The 16,390-nt window shown below is 45.9% G+C and overlaps 1 protein-coding gene across 1 annotated transcript; it reads left to right on the top strand.

The window, feature by feature from the left end:
- Positions 1 to 216: 216 nt before the first annotated feature.
- On the top strand, positions 217 to 3,210 carry FAM170B (family with sequence similarity 170 member B; the record flags this gene model as incomplete). Its single annotated transcript, XM_081158581.1, has 2 exons — positions 217 to 328; positions 2,495 to 3,210. The coding sequence occupies 2 exons, from the start codon at positions 217 to 219 to the stop codon at positions 3,208 to 3,210; spliced, it is 828 nt and encodes a 275-aa protein (XP_081014707.1).
- Positions 3,211 to 16,390: the final 13,180 nt, after the last annotated feature.

Here is a 16,390-nt window from a genome sequence, read left to right as displayed (position 1 = left end):
AAACCTCTCCTGGCATCCTGGCTGGGTCTCTATCTCTGCCATGGGTCACAGAGCAGACCAGTGTCACTGATGAGGTCACAGAATAAAGCCAGGATGCTAGTGACCCCTGGAGCCCCAGTGGCCACCCAGGCTGGGGCCAGTGGAGGGCTTAATGTAGCCCAAGCTAACTCCCAACAGCCCGCTGGAACACAGACGCCCTGGGCCTGCTGTCCAGTCATGAAACGCTACCCCAGGGACCACAGCGGACAGCAGTCACCAACCGATGGGACCACCCTCAGCTTGGCCAGCTCAGGGTCCACGGAGCAGAGTGTGGAAGTGTGCTGGCCAGGTAGGTTGTAAAACAGCTGGAGATTGCAGCCAGGTGTGTTCCCTGGGAGGGAGGGCCTAGACAGGGAAGGGTGGGCACCGTGTCACCCCTCAGAGCTGCTACCAAATTGTTGTATTGGCCATAAAAATGGATGGTGGGTATGACTGAGGGCAATGTTGTGAGTACATGAGCTGATTTCAGGATATACGAGGATGAAGATATAAAATGTCGATCCTTGTGGGGTTTTGGGAGGGTTCGTTTGTGTTTTTAATTTTAGAGGATGTTTATTAATGCTGGGGACAGTGAAACAAGGAAGGGCCTGGGATAACAAGAGAGGGACTAGGTGGGGAAATGAGCCTAGACTGGGCTGCTTTGGCTCACTAAGAAGTCAGAGAAAAGAAGGCCTTGGGGACAGGTTTAAGGGGGTTGCCTGGGACTTGCTGCTGCCGCCCATTGCTCCCCTGGTTGCAAGCCTCGTGAGGTCCCTCGTTATTTTTTAATGTGCATTAAAAAAACAGTTGACATGTCAATCCTGTGATTTCAGCAGGGATATAAAAATCCCTTTATAATGAATTGATTAAAGTTCATCTAGAACATCAATGTGAAGACCACCGTGAAATGGGCAGTGTCTGAGGGTAACACACAGGCTCTTGGGCACAGTGCTAGGCACCAGCTCTGGCACTACCAGCCATTTTATATATCTCTCTCACACAGACACAGACAACAGTGTGGTGATAGTCAGAGGAATGGTGGGGGGCAGGTGGAGGTGGTCAAAGGGGGGGAAATGTGGACAGAGAGACTGCTTGGGGAGATGGGAGCACAGTGCAATGTGCAGATGGGGTTTTATTGAGTTGTACACTTGAAACCTGTGTAGTTTTGTGAAACATGTCACCCCAATAAATTCAATAAAACAAAATAAATAAATAAAAAATGCTCTGTGCCTCCATTTCCTAATCTGTCAGCTAGGGGTCTAACAATGCAGTTTCTTAGGGTTTTGTGAGTATTAAAGGAGTTAAAAATATGGACCTGGAGAGGATTATGCTGAGTAAAATAAGCCAGTCAGAGAAAGACAAACATCACACGATCTCACTCATATGTGGAATCAATTAACACAATAAACTGTTGAAAAAGATAGGTCCAGAGGCATGGAGGCACGGAGCAGACTGACAGATCTCAGAGGGGAGAGGCGGGGGGAGAGAAGAGATTAACTGAAGAGCATATATGCAGACGCATGGACACGGGCTATAGTGCGGGGAAGGCCTGGGGTGGGGTGGGGCTGGGTGGAGGAGGGCAACGAGAGGAAATGGGGACATCTGTAATACTGTCAACAATAACAAAAAATAAAACATGGCCAACACTGCCATGGGGATGGGGACATGAGAGTGTTCACAGAAAAGGCAAGACGCCCGCTGGGTAAGATGGAGCCACATCACAAATGCCAAAGGGGAAGCTGGGGCTCTGCGGCCTGGCAGCCGCCCGGCCCATGCCTGCTTTTTAAACTGGCTTTACCGAGCTGTAAGGTGCACACACAAGCCCCACCCCTTTTAAGTGTACAATTTGAAGACCGCTGGCATGCCCATTTGTGTAGCCACTGCCACAGTCATGACCCAGAACATATTCTTTACCCTAAAATCCTCTACGACCCTTCGCAGCCAGCTCCCCGGCCGCCCCGGTTCCTGCCCACCCTGCCCTGTCCTGTCCTGTCCCCCTGGAGCCCTGCCCTTTCTGGAATGTGTACCTGCGGCCTCTTTACCCTGCCCGTTCCCCTGGGCAGCGGGCAGCGGGCAGCGGGCAGCGGGCAGCGGGCAGCGGGCAGCGGGCAGCGGTCCCCGTGCGTCAGCCGCCCATTCCTCTGGCCAGTGACTGGGCTGCACTGCAGCAGGCACCGCGCCCTCTTCTCCAGGGACGGCCTTTTGGGCTTGGTCACTTTCGGTGATCACCTTCATATATTATTTGACCTTCACCATCACACCCGCAACTTCTGCACGCACCCGTCTGCAGATGATTTGATCTCCCTCACCTTCCCAGGAGGCCAGCATTGCTATTACACCATTTTATGGAAATGGGCACAGGGAGGTGATGGGACTTGCCCCGCGGCCCCTGGAGCCCGCATCCTGTGGGAACCCTGACGGTGGGCTTGGCACCGATCCCTCGGGGACACTGATGAAAGTTTCCTTCGCCTCCCAGGTGCTGTGCAGAGCGAGGAGTCGTCCCTGCGGCCTGGGCCAGCCCTCGCCCCCCAGCAGGACGCCCGTTGCTCCCCCAGGCCCGGGGGGCCGCTGAGCGCGCGCAGCTCCTCCTCGTCGTCGCAGTCCGGCCCCGAGTCCCCGCCTCGCGCCCCCCGCCCGCGCGGGGCCCCGGGCTCCGCCCCGCGGGGCGCCAGCGCCTTCTACACGCGCGTGCGGACGGTGCGCAGCGTGGCCGTGGCCTGGGAGACCGAGGCCGGCTTCGAGCCCGTGGGCGGGAAGCCCCGCGTCCACGAGGCCGAGTTCATCGCGGGGCAGAGCGGCAAAGGCTCCGCCCCGGGGGTGGCTGCCGGCCGCGCCCCGCGCCCGGACCCGGAGGCCCCCGAGAGCGCGCGTGCGGGGCAGGGCGGCGCGGAGGGCCCGGGGTCCCCGGGGAGCCGCGCGCGGGAGCCGCCCGACACCCCCGACTGGCTGGTGACGGCCGAGCGCGGCCTGCGCTGCGTGGCCTGCTGCCGGGTCTTCCCCGCGCTGGCGGCGCTGCGGGAGCACGTGGAGCGCGGCGCCCAGGAGGGCTTCAGCTGCAGGGTCTTCTTTGAGAAAATGCGGCAGAGAAGGCGGGCGCGCGGCCCGGAGCAGGACGAGGGCGAGCAGAGCCCCGCGGACAGCAGCGACTGCCCGAGGCCCAGCAGCACGGTGCTCCCCGCGCAGCAGCGGTGAGCTGGGTGTCGGGGTGTGGGGTGCGCCCAGCCGGCCCGCACCTCCAGGCGGGGCCCCTGCCTGGCCAGCAGGACCGGAGCCGCCAGGGCAGGGGGACAGGAGGGAGCCAGCCCAGCCCCGAGCCGAGCCGGGAGGGCCGCGAGCCCGGACAGCGGACACACCGTTCAAGCAGAGTCCATCTCAAAGCCTGCGCCTGGAGGGGAGAGGGCTGCAGGGGTCCCCGACGCCTGTGAGAGCTGAAGGCCGCGGCCCTGGCGGGGTTTCTGTTTTTGCTGGTGGACCGAGCCGGTGACGACTCGCAGGAGAGCCGACTGCAAATGAGTCGGCGGCTATTTTTTCATTAAGAACCCATCATATGCCTAGTTCTATGTCTTATTTCAGTGGGATCCAACTTGAGTGACTCAGAATTCAAGGCAGTGACTGATGGAGTGGCCCGGTTATGAGGCTGGACCTGCAGGAAATTGCGTTTCTGTCGGTTACGCGCTGGCGCGGAGGCCCAGAGACGGCTCTTCCTTAGGCACGGTGGGGGCTGGCCCAGTCCTGCAGGCCCCTGATCGCGGGCATGTCAACTATGTGTTTTAAATGTTGCTACAAAATTTGTCTTCACCCTCCTACTCACCACGAGCTAAGGGGGCTGCACTCAGATAGTTCAGCGGGGGGAAAGAATAATCTTTCCCCTTGTTGAAAGAAACGATTGACCGTAAGTAAATGTATGGGCTTATTTCTGAGATAATCACAAAGTTGGAGAAAATACTTGCGCATATATTTGATAAGGGTCTAGTATCGAAAATATATGAAGAACTCAATAAAATCACAACTCAAAAAGGAGGAAAGAATTGAACAGAGATTTGTTCAAAGAACATCTACAAATGTCCAATAAGCATAGAAAGGTGCTCGACATCATTGGTCTTTAGGAAAATGCAAGTCAGAAGCACAAGGAGAACTTGTTTCACCACTAGCAGGGTGGCTAGAATAAGAAACATAATAACAAGGGTCGGTGAGGATGTGGAGAAATTTGAACCCTGATACATTGGCTGGAGGAAATGTAAAATGATAGTCACTTCAGAGAACATTCTGGCAGTTTCTCAAGAAAAGCATAGAGCTATCGTATGACCCAGCAATTCTCATAATTGAAAACATGGGTCCACACAAGAACTTGTACATGAGTATTTTTAGCAGCATTATTCATGATACAAAAAAGTAAAAACAACTGACATGTTCCTCAAATAATGAATGGATACAAAGCGGTCTGTCCCTCCCATGGGATAGCACTCAGCTATGAAAAGAAATGAAGGACTGGCGCGTGCAACGTGGCTGAACCTTGAACACGTTAAGGTAAGTGAAAGGCCAGGCACAAAAAGCTACATTATGTATGATTTTATTTATATGCAATATTCAAATAGGCAAATTCGTAGAGACAGAAAGCAGATTGGTGGTTGCCAGGGACTCAGGGAAGGAAAGGAATGAGCAGTGACTGCTAACGGATCTGGGTTTCTTCCTGGGGTGACGAAAACACCCTGGAATTGGATGACAGTGACGGTTACATAACTGAGTAAACGAAACCACTGAGCCGTATGCTTGAAAAAGCTGAATTTCATGGTACCCAAATATGTCTCAATTTAAAAAGACATGCACTAAAACAATAATCATTCCTATTATACATTTTTAGACACCAAGAATAGACATTTTCTTCAGATGATATGGAGCATTTACCTCAAACCATAGAGCAGAAAAATCTCTAGGTGTTTCCATTGAAATCAGGTAAATTATGTCATTGATTATAATTTTTATTTTTCATTGTTCTGGAAGTTACAGCCAATTCAATAAAACAGGAAGACGAAATTTTATGTATAGTGACATAAAACTGATTTTTCAGAAACAGACACTATACTTACCTTGAAAGTTCAAATGAATTATCTAAAAATTATTGGGGACAAAAAAGACAAAGGATTAAGATGTAAATGAACATCAAAAGCTTTCTTGTATGTTAGGTGTGACTAATAAAGAAATAACATGGAAAATACCCCATTCACTAGATAAACGTATTCATAGAAATACTGCAAACGCAACGAACTGTCAAAATTATTAGCTCTAGTTGATAACTTGGTAAATTTTGATTTTTCTGTGATTTGCAGTATTTTTAGAGTTTTCTATATTGAGCAAGTATGGCTTTTATAATAAAAAGGCAGTAAAACATTGATCAAACATGGCTTCCAGTTAGAAATGACTGCAGGGGCCTTCCCCGTCCACATTTGTGGTCTACAAACCACACTTTGAGAACCCGGCTCAATATCTTTAGCCTTGGTCCTTCGGAATTAAATTAGCTTTGATTTTAAGTGCACTTTATAATGGATGGGACGAAGCCAGCTCAAGAAAGTTAAGTTGCAAAGCTCTTTTTGTGGTATGTCTTTACTACTTACAAAGGTGGAAGGCTGCGAGCAAGAGGGGGTCTTGAGAGAGAAGGTGGGGGCAGGCAGCTGAGGGAAAGGGTGGGGACAGCGAGGCTGAGAAGGGAACAGCCCTGCAGGGGGCAGGCGGTGCTGCCCGAGGGTGAAGCCAAGACCAGAGGCTGGAGTAGGAGAGAGAAATGGCAGCCGCTGAGGATAACGCATTGTCCGGGAATGTGACATCACAGGGGTGCAGGGAGCTGGTGGGGAAGGTGAGGGTCCCATCGAAGGCGGCGGGCCCCTGGCTGACCTTGCGTGGGAGCCAGCAGTCTCTGAGGCGCTCGGTAGGAATGTCGTTTAGGGCGGAACTGGGCCATCCCCCCATCAGACATGGAAATCCTAGCTGGAGACGGCCTGTAACGAGGAAAATTAAGCAAAATCAGGTCATTAGGCTGGTCCCTAATCCGATATCTGGCGTTTTTATAAAAAAGGAGATTAAGACACAGACTGCACAGAGGAAAGACCATGTGAGGACACAGGAGGAAGACAAGGAGAGGGGTCAGAAGGACCAACCCTGCTGACACCTTGGCCTGGAACTCCCGGCTTCCAGCCTGTGAGACAATAATCGTCTGTTGTCTAAGCGCCCCGTCTGCAGGACCTCATTACAGGGGCACGGACATATGGCGACAGCTGCCCGGGGAGAAGCCAGAGGCAGGGCACTGCGGCCGGGCTGGCCGAGGCCCAGTCTCAGTGGGGAGCCCCCTGGCCTGGGGCCTTAAGAGAGCAGCACACAGCCAGAGCTCCTGCGACATTCGCTGGTTCAAACGCCAGGAAGACAAGTACCTTCGGGAGCAAGCGGCTGACTTTTGGCCAACACCGCGTGGCCCGATGGCCCGGCCCGATGGCCCAGCCCGCAGAGTGCCTTGGGCAGCCCGAGAGCAATCTGCTGTGAGTTCGTGGCGGCATCGGTAGCATGGGGACTGGTTAAGAGAGCACGGCTTGTTCTCAGAGACTCTCTTCTAAGCCTCTACTGCTCGCCCTCCCAGTGAGACTGACATGGAGGCCCCGCTGAGACATGGGCTGAACACAGGAACGAGGAGGGCCTGGGCGTGCTGAGTTGTAAGGAAAATGAAACAGACAGTGAAAATGCACACGTGTGCATGCATATGTGTATATGCGCATGCATGTGCGCGCATGTGCGTGCATGTGTGTGCATGTGTGGCACATGCTGCTCTGCACTGGATCCTGCTGTACCTGACTTGGGCAGGGCACAAGGACGGAGAGAGAAGGTCCACGGAAGATGCTTGAACCCCGAGGGCTTGCTCATGCTCTGCTGCTGGGCTTCCCTCGGCCCCTCCCAGTGCACACCCAGGAACTGCCCAGCTGAGGGACCATCAGTCTTAGGAGAAGAGAGTGAGAATTCCCCATCGCAGTGTTTTGCAAACCTGAGTATTATCCTTTCAAAGGCCAAAAACATTCTTCCAGGGCCTGTGGTGACTTAAGTATTGCTGTTGAAGCAAAGACTTGACACAAATACAAACATTCAAGCTTATAGTTGCTTTATAATTATAAAAACAAATTTATAAACTAAATACAATTACAACAGCAATAAAACTCAAACTAACAACATTGATTTTATGTGACTACTGAGCTTAGTGTTTGCAAAACCGAATTGTCACCTAAGGGAATCTGGGACTGAGTGTGAGGCAGATCGTTGTGGGGGTGATGGGTTCGCACTGCCATAGCTGAGGTGACATAAGCTCCCAGCATGGGCAGTGTGGTTGCATAGAGCTGCACCACCTGCGGCCACCCTGATTGCCAACCTAGATTCAAACACCCAGGAGGGCACAGAAGTCAGGTGCCTCCAGGGCTTTATATGGTGCTTATCCAGACAATCCAAGTGCTTTAGTTTTTTTTCTAGATCCTCCTAGTCCTAAGAATTCCTTTAGGGAGTGTGAAGAGCTCTGAGGTTGCTTGTGGGACCCCTGTTTGAGAAACATAAACTAGGAGCACTCAGTGTGGAACATCTTTGTTAATCCCACAGACATTCACCCAGCACTCCCCCCCACACAGGGCCTGAGCTTCAGCAGAAGGGGCACAGAGATGACTGAGAGCCAGTGTCTGGCCCTGGGGATCAGACACTCCACGAGGGGCATTTACTTAAGTGTCAACAATGCTGGATATAGAGGTTTGTATAGGAAACTGGAGGGAAGGGCTCAGAAGAGGGGACCTAACTCAGCCCTTCGGGACTTGGGAAGCTTCCTGGAAGAAGTGATGCCTCTTGAGCTGAGTCTTGAAAGGACAGAAACCTACTGGTCCCCTGGAGGGACCGTTGGCCAGGACATGCCCTGCTCTGCATCTTTAGAATGAAGCCTCTGCTTATGAATAGGGGAACAAAGTTTATTTGCCCTCTAAAGAGTTCATTCTATGTCACCACAGTCTTTTCCTCGAGCAGTTAATGCTTCGGCAATTTCATTATTGGCCACTCACTGACTAAAAATGTGTTCTCTATTTTAATAATAATATCCTCGGAAAGTTCATATAGTAAGACAATATCAAGCTTTTCCATCTTAGCATAAATTAGTTCATCTGTTAGCTACAGGTTCAGAGGAAGTTCCCAAGGAATTGGAAATGGAAAAGGGAAGGACTATGAAAGAGAAGTTGGGCCAGATCTTGAAGCTTACCTGGCAGGGGTAAGTTCCAAGAAGAGGGAAACATACTTGAGGATGTGTCATCAGCCAGCCAGGTGTGGAGGGGGTGCATGTGAGTGTGCAGGTAGGGGAGCAAAAGAGTAGGTAGAACGGGATGTTTTCTCACTCACTGGGCACCCTCAGCTTTTTGCCCTGGAAAGAGGTTACTCTGGATGCTACACAAAGGACTGGCTCCCTGCATCCTGCCCTTAACCAGCCAGGAAGTCTGGAGGAGCAGCCTGGCCTACCCGTGATGAAGGCCTGAGCTGAGGCCTAGAAGCTGCCTGGGCGCCTGCACCCATCAGCCTGCTTCCCCTTTGGCCAGCGCTGGCTGTATTTGGGCCAGTGTTTGGGAGGAGCCTGAGCAGACCTGAACTTGGTTTTCCTGGTCTGCTCTCGGTCCAGGGTAGCTGAGAACAGCAATCAGCTGGCCCAGGCTGGATCCATTTCTGAACATTTATTTTGTACCCTGATTCCTTTTACTGTGCAGAAATTTTTTAGTTTGATGCAGTCCCATTTGTTATTTTTTCCTTTGTTTTCCTTGCCGTAGGAGATATATCAGCAAACATAGTGCTCCAAGAGATGTCTGAGATTTTGCTGCCTATGGTTTCTTCCAGGATTTTTATGGTTTCACAACTTACAGCAAAGTCTTTTATCCATTTTGAGTTTATTCTTATGCATGGTGTAAGCTGGCGATTTACTTGCTTTTTTTTTTTTTTTTTTTGCATGTGCCTGTCCAATTATCCCACCACCTTTTATTGAAGAGACTGTCTTTACTCCATTGTGTACTCTTGCCTCCTTTGTCAAATATCAATTCAGGGTAATGGCGTGGGTCGAGTTCTGGGGTCTCTGTTCTGTTCCATTGATCTATATGCCTGTTCTTGTGCCAGTACCAGGATGTTTTGATTATAATGGCTTTGTAGGATAGTTTCTTATCCAGCATTGTGATCCCTCCAATTTTGTTCTTCTTTCTCAATATAGCAACCACTATTTGAGGTCTTTTTTGGTTCCATATAAATTTTTGGAGTATTTGTTCTAGATCTGTGAAATATGTCATTGGTATTTTAATAGGGATTGCATTGAATTTATAGATTGCTTTGGGTAGTATGGACATTTTAATGATGTTAATTTTTTCAATCCATGATCATGGTATATGCTTCCACTTGTTTGTACCTTCCACTATTTATTTTTTCAATGTTCTATCGTTTTCTGAGTACAGGTCTTTTACCTCCTTGGTTAAGTTTATTCCTAGGTATCTTATTTTTTGTTGTGGCAATAATAAATGAGATTAAAAATTTTTTTTTTTTTAGTTTAAATTTCTGAGAGTTCATTATTGGTGTATAAAAAATGCCATCAATTTCTGGGTGTTAATTTTGTATCCTGCTACCAATTTTATTTATTAAATCTAGCAGTTTTTTTGGTGGTGTCTTTAGGGTTTTCTATGTACAGTATCATGTCATCTGCAAATAATGACAGTTTTACTTCCTACTTTCCAATTTAAATGCTTTTTATTTCTTCTTGCCTGATGGCTGTGGCAAGGACTTCCAGTACTATGTTGAATAAGAGTGGTGAACGTGGACATCTCTGTCTTGTTCCTGATCTTAAGGGAAATGCTTTTAGTTTTTGCCATTGAGTGTGATGTTAGCTGTAGGTTTGTCATATATGGCCTTTATTATGTTGAGTTATGATCCCTCTGTTTTCACTTTGCTGAGAATTTTTATAACAATTGGTGTTAGATTTTGTTGAATGCTTTTTCTGCATTTATTGATATGATCATGCTATTTTTATCTTTCCTTTGTGTAGTGTATCACATTTATTGACCTGTGAATATTGAACCATCACCCTTGCATCCCTGGAACAAATTCCACTTGGTCCTGGTGTATGATCTTTTTTTTAATCCTCACCTGAGGATATTTTTTCCATTGCTTTTCAGAGAGAGTGGAAGGGAGAGGGAGGGAGAGAGAGAGAAACATTGATGTGAAAGAGACACATCGATTAATTGCCTCCCGCACACACCCTGACTGGGGCCAGTCTGCAACCGAGGTATGTGCCCTTGACCAGAATCAAACCTGGGATCCTTCAGTCTGTGGTCTGACATTCTAACCACTGAGCCAAATTGGCTGGAGCTGATCTTTATAATGTATTGCTGGATTCTATTTGCTAATATTTTTGTTGAGTATTTTAGCATCTATGTTCATCAGGGATATTGGCCTGAAATTTTCTTTCTTTGTTGTGTCTTTATCTGGTTTTGTAATTAGGATATGCTGGCCTCATAAAAAGAACTTGGAAGTCTTCCCTCCTCTTGAATTTTTTGGAATAGTTTGAGGAAGATTGGTATTAATTCTCTGAATGTTTGGTAAAACTCATCTGTGAAGCCATCAGGTCCAGGGCTTTTGTTTGCTGGCAGTTTTTTTTTATTTTTTATTATTGCTTTAGTTTCATTAGTTGTTATCAGCCTATCACACTTTCTGATTCTTCCTGGTTGAGTTTTGGCAGATTGTATGCTTCTGGGAATTTGTCTATTTTCCCCAGTTTTCCAGGCATACAGATGTTTAAAGTGTTTTCTAACAGTCCTTTGTATTTCTGTAATGTCAGTTGTTACTTTGCTTCCTTCATTTTTTATTTTATTTATTTCTCTCTTTGTTTCATGATAAGTCTGGCTAAAGGTTCATTAATCTTGTTTATCTTTTCAAAGAACCAGCTCTTGGTTTCATTTATCTTTTATATTGTATTTTAAAAGTCTCTATGTCATTTATTTCTGCTCTGATTGTTATTATTTCCTTCCTTCTACTTACTCTGGGATTTTCTTGTTGTTCTCTTTCTAGCTCTTTTAGTAGTAGGATTAGGTTGTTTATTTGAGCTTTTTCTTGTTTCTTGAGATAGGCCTATAGTGCTATGAACCTCCCTCTCAGGAGTGCTTTCACTGTGTCCCATAGATTTTGGGTTATTGTGTGTTCATTTTCATTTGTTTCCGGGAAGTTTTTGATGTCTGCCTTGATCTCATTGGTAATCCATTCATTGTTTAATGACAAATCATTTAGCCTCCATGTGTTTGAATGTTTTTGAGGTGTTTTTTTTTAATTGTAGTTTATTTCTTGTTTCATGCCATTGTGATCTGAGAAGATGCTTGATATAATTTCAATCTTCTTGAATTTGTTAAGATTTATTTTGTGTCCTAACATGTGGAGACTTTCTGTTTCTCTTGATACACTCTTAGGATGTTTCTAGGAATTTATCCATTTCTTCCAGGTTATCCAATTTGTTGTTTGTAATATTTTCTTATTATTTTTTGTGTTTCTGTGTTGTCAGTTGTTACTTCCCCTCTTTTATTTCTGATTTTATTTATTTGTGTCCTTTCTATTTTTTCCTTGATGTATCCAATTAAAGGTTTATCAATCTTGTTTATTTTTTTTAAATCAGGTCTTGGTTTCATTGAACTTTTTTTTTTTTTTTTTTAGATGCTATTTCATTTATTTCCACTCTGATCTTTATTATATCCTTCTTTCTACTCACTTTGGGCTTTGTTTATTGTGATTGTTGTTGTTGTTGTTTTTAGTTCCTTTAGGTGTAAGGTAAGATTGCTTATTTGAAATATTTTAAAATATAATTTTATTGATTTCAGAAAGAAGAAGGGAGAGACATAGAAACATCAGTGATGAGAGTCATTGATCAGCTGCCTCCTGCACACCCCATGGTGGGGATCGAGCCCTTAACCTGGACTTGTGCCCTAACGAGGGGAATTGAACCTCAATCCCCTGGCTCAACTGCTGAGCCACACAGACTAGGCAAGATTTTTGTTTGTTTCTTGAGGTAGGGCTGTATTGTTATGAATTTTCCTCTTAGGACTACTTTCGCTGTGTCCCATACATTTTGGGTTGTTTTTTCATTTTCATTTGTCTCAAGGTATCTTTTTATTTCCTCTATCTCATTGTTAACCCATTTATTGCTTAGTAATATTAAAAGGCATAGGGTAGCTGAATGGATTAAAAACATAAGGTAGCCTCTATGTGTTGCTTGTGTATTTTTCAGTTTGTTTTTTTTTTTTAAATATATCTTTATTGATTTCAGAGAGAGGAAAGGAGGGGGAGAGAGACAGATAGAAACATGAATGATGAGTCATTGATGGAGCTCACAACCCGGGCATGTGCCCTGACTGGGAATCGAACCCTGATCGCCTGGGTCCTAGGTCGATGCTCAACAGCTGAGCCACGCCCGGCCGGGCTCAGTTATTTTTTAATAATTTAGTCCTAGTTTCATACCTTTGTAGCTGGAGAAGATGCTTGATATTATTTCAATCTTTTAAAATTTATTGAGATTTGTTTTGTGGCTTAATAGGTGGTCTAGCTTAGAAAATGTTCTATGTGCACTTGTAAAGAAAGTATATTCTGCTGCTTTGGGGTGAAATGCTCTAAAAACAACAATTAAATCCATCTGGTCTAATAAAAGGCCACCATTTCCTTGTTGATTTTTTGTCTGGAAGATCTACTCAATTATATCAATGGGGTGTTAAATTCCCCTACTACAACTGTATTAATGTCAATCTCTTCCTTTATGTCCATCAAGATTTGCTTTATACATTTATGTGCTCCTATGTTGGGTGCATAAATGTTCACAAGGATTATATTTTCTCTTTGAATTGATCCCTTTATCATCATGTAATGTCCTTCTTTGACTCTTATTATAGCCTTTGTTTTGAAGTCTATTTTGTCTTAAGTTTTTTTTGTTTGTATCTTTTTGCATGCCATATCTTTTCCCATCTCTTTACTTTCAGTCTTTGTGTGTCTTTCAATCTGAATTGGGTCTCTTGTAGACATAATATACATGGGTCTTGTTTTTTGTTTTTTTTTTGTGGTTTTTTTTTTTTTTTTTTTTTATTCATTCAGTTACCCTATGTTTCTAATTGGAGCATTTAATTCATTTGCATTTAAAGTGATTTATTGATAGGTACATATTCATTGCCATTTTATTTTTCATATCTATGGGTTTTTCCCTCCCTTCTTCTTCTTAAAGAAGTGCCTTTATCCTTTCTTGTAATGCTGGCTTAGTGGTGATGAGCTCCTTTAGTTTGTTCTTGTCTGAAAAGCTCTATCTCTCCTTTTGTTTAAAATAATAGCCTTGCTGGAGAGAATAGTCTTTGTTGTAGGCCCTTGCTTTTCATCACTTTGAATGTTTTGTGCCAGTCCCTTTTGGCCTGAAAAGTTTCTGTTGAGAAAACCACTGAAAGTCTCATGGGAGCTCCCTTGTAGGCAACTAACTGTCTTTCTATTGCTGCTTTTAATGTTCTCTCTTTGTCTTTTGTTTTTGCTATTTTAATTATGATGTGCCTTGATGAAGATATCTTTGGGTTCATCTCATTTGGGACTCTCTGGACTTACTGGATTTCTGTGTCTTTTTCCTTTATCCATTTAAAGAAGATTTCAGTAATTATTTCTTCAAATATGCTCTCAATTCCTTGCTCTTTCTCTTTTCCTTCTTGTACCCCTACAATGTGAATATTGTTACACTTGATGTTGCCCCAGATGTTCCTTAAACTTTCCTCATTAATTTTTTTCTTTTTGGTGCTCTGTTTTGGTGTTTTCTGCTACTTTTAGTCTTCGAAATCAACTAACTTGATCCTCTGCATCATCTAATCTGCTGTTGATTCATTCTTGTGTATTCTTCATTTTAGTTATTGTATTCTTCATTTCTAACTGGTTCGTTTTTAAGGTTTCTATGTCCTTTTTATGCTTAATCTTTCTTTGCTGGAGTTCTCATTGAGTTTCTCTATTCATCCTCTAAGTTCTTAGAGCATCCTTATAGCCATTTTTTTTTAACTTTGCATCTGTAGATTTATTGTCTGTATTTTATTTAGTTCTCATTCTGGAGATTTCTCCCTTTCTTTCATTTTGGGCATGGCTCTTTGTCTCCTTATTTTGGCTGCCTCTTTGTGTTTGTTTCTGTGTATTACATATAAATGCTATGTCTGCAGTCTTGGTATGGTGGCCTCGTGTAGTACGTGTCCTGTGGGGCCTAGTGGTACAGTCTCCCTGATCACCTGAGCCTGAACACAAAGGTGCTTTAGAAGTGTACCTCATGTGGGTTATATGTGCTCTCTTGTAGTTAAGCTTTGATTGTTGTTGGCATGTCCATGGGTGGTTTGACCCTCTGGCTGGCTGGTTGTGAGGATTGGCCACAACTACAGTGTACTAGCTTCTATGCAGGGGTTATGCCCATGTTGCAGAATTTGCCCCAGCAGGGTCTGATGCTTGCCGAAACTTGTTTTGTGTGTGCTGCTTGTAGAGCTAATCAGGTGGTGTTCTCTTGTTGTCTGAATCCAGCCCCTGAATATGTTGTTTCTGAGGCCTCTTGGGAGGGACTCAAGTGCAAGTCAATGTCAGCCACTGCCTGTGACCAGCCATGGGCTACCTCTTAGGAACTATAAAGCTATTCATTGTTGGTCACTGTCTCTGCTGGACCTGGGTGCACATTGGAGGGGCCAAGCTGTGAACTTATTCTGGCTGCATTCAATACTTGGCCTGGGACAGGTGAGTCGAAATCTGCTGCTACCTGCCAGCTGCCTATTAGGCTCAGCTACTGAAAGAGCCTCAAGTGGTACACGAGTTGTATGAGGCAGGTAGGGGAGAGTGGTGTTCACAGTTAATACATTTCCAATCTCAGCACCAGTGCTGGGTCTGAGGCTACTCAGCAAAATTCTCAGAGCACATGGAGGCCAGCTGAGACCCATCTGGGACCTTTGTGGGGTCTCAGGGAGTCATTAGGGTGAAGCTACTAGAGTTCACCAGGATAAAGCAGATTAAGATCTGACAGTGTGGAGGAGGGCTTAACACAGAAAAGGTGGGGCATGTGGAAAGACAATGACCACCTTGAAGTCACACAACTCAGTCTCTGCTTGTGTGTTTCTGGCACCCCCAAACTTGACCAGGATTTCTTGAGAGCTTTTCAAAAAAGACTGCAACATGGGCCCAGGCTGGCTGCTGCTGACAGATTCCTAGCTTTGTGCAAGTTGTCAGGGCGGAGCTAGTGTACTCATTAGGCTAATGCACTGTGAGGAGGAGTGCTTAACCTAGGAATGATGGCACTCGTGGGCCATGCTGTAGGAAGACTCAACACAGGGCTATTGGAGGCTGTCTCTCTAGCCCTTGCCTTGAAGCCACACATCTCAGTCTCTCCCTGTATGACTTGGGAACCGTGCCAGTTGCCATCCCTACAATGTAGCCCAGGATAAGTGCTTAAGAGGGAGAATTTGTGCACTGGTCCTTTAAGAGGATGCCTGGGTTTCCAGCAGCCTTCCATCTTACCTGTGTGGATGGAATCATGCTGATTTTCAGTCAGATGTTATGTGTGCTCCTCTTCATGGTTCCGGTGCTCTGGGCTAGGGAGCCAAGTCTGGGGCTGAGACCCCTCACTTCCCTGGGGCACCTCTGCAGCCGACATGCCCCTCTGGATTCTCAACTGTCAAATGTAGGTGCAGGGCAGTCTGCTTCACATTTCCACCCCTCCTGCCAGTCTCAATGTGTCTTCTACTGATGATTTCTATTTAGCTATTCTGTTTAGTTAGTCTTCAGTTGTTTATCCAATTTGTTCTATAATTTAGTTGTAATTTTGATGTGGTCATGAGAGTAGATGATTGCAACTTCCACCTAATCAGTCATCTTGCCCCTTTCTTTGATAGCTGACTTTCGTGACTCAGCCTCCAGGGGACAGTAGTTTCCTGGCTTCCCATCCACATCTCCATTTGTCAGCCCCTTTTCGTCTGAACTCTCAATACGTACCTTCTTTCCTCCTCTCCCTTCTTCCTTCCTGTCATGGAATGAATTGTGTCCCTCCAAATCCATATGTTGAAGTCCTAATACACAGTACCTCAGAAAGTGACTATTTGGAGATAGGGCCTTTAAGGAGGTAATTAAGTTAAAATGGGTTCATTAGGGTGAATCTTAATATGACCAGTGTCCTTACACGAAGAAGTTAGGTCACATAGGACACAGACACCCACAGAGGAAAGACCATATGAGTACCCAGGGAGAAGAGGCCATCCACAAACCAGGGAAAGAGGCCCCAGAAGAAACTGACCCTGCTGACACCTTCATCTCAGACTTCTGGCCT

The sequence above is a fragment of the Miniopterus schreibersii genome, assembly GCF_964146895.1.
Source record: "Miniopterus schreibersii genome assembly, chromosome: 14".
NCBI classification, from domain to species: domain Eukaryota; kingdom Metazoa; phylum Chordata; class Mammalia; order Chiroptera; family Miniopteridae; genus Miniopterus; species Miniopterus schreibersii.
This window is presented reverse-complemented; position numbering and strand designations above follow the sequence as displayed.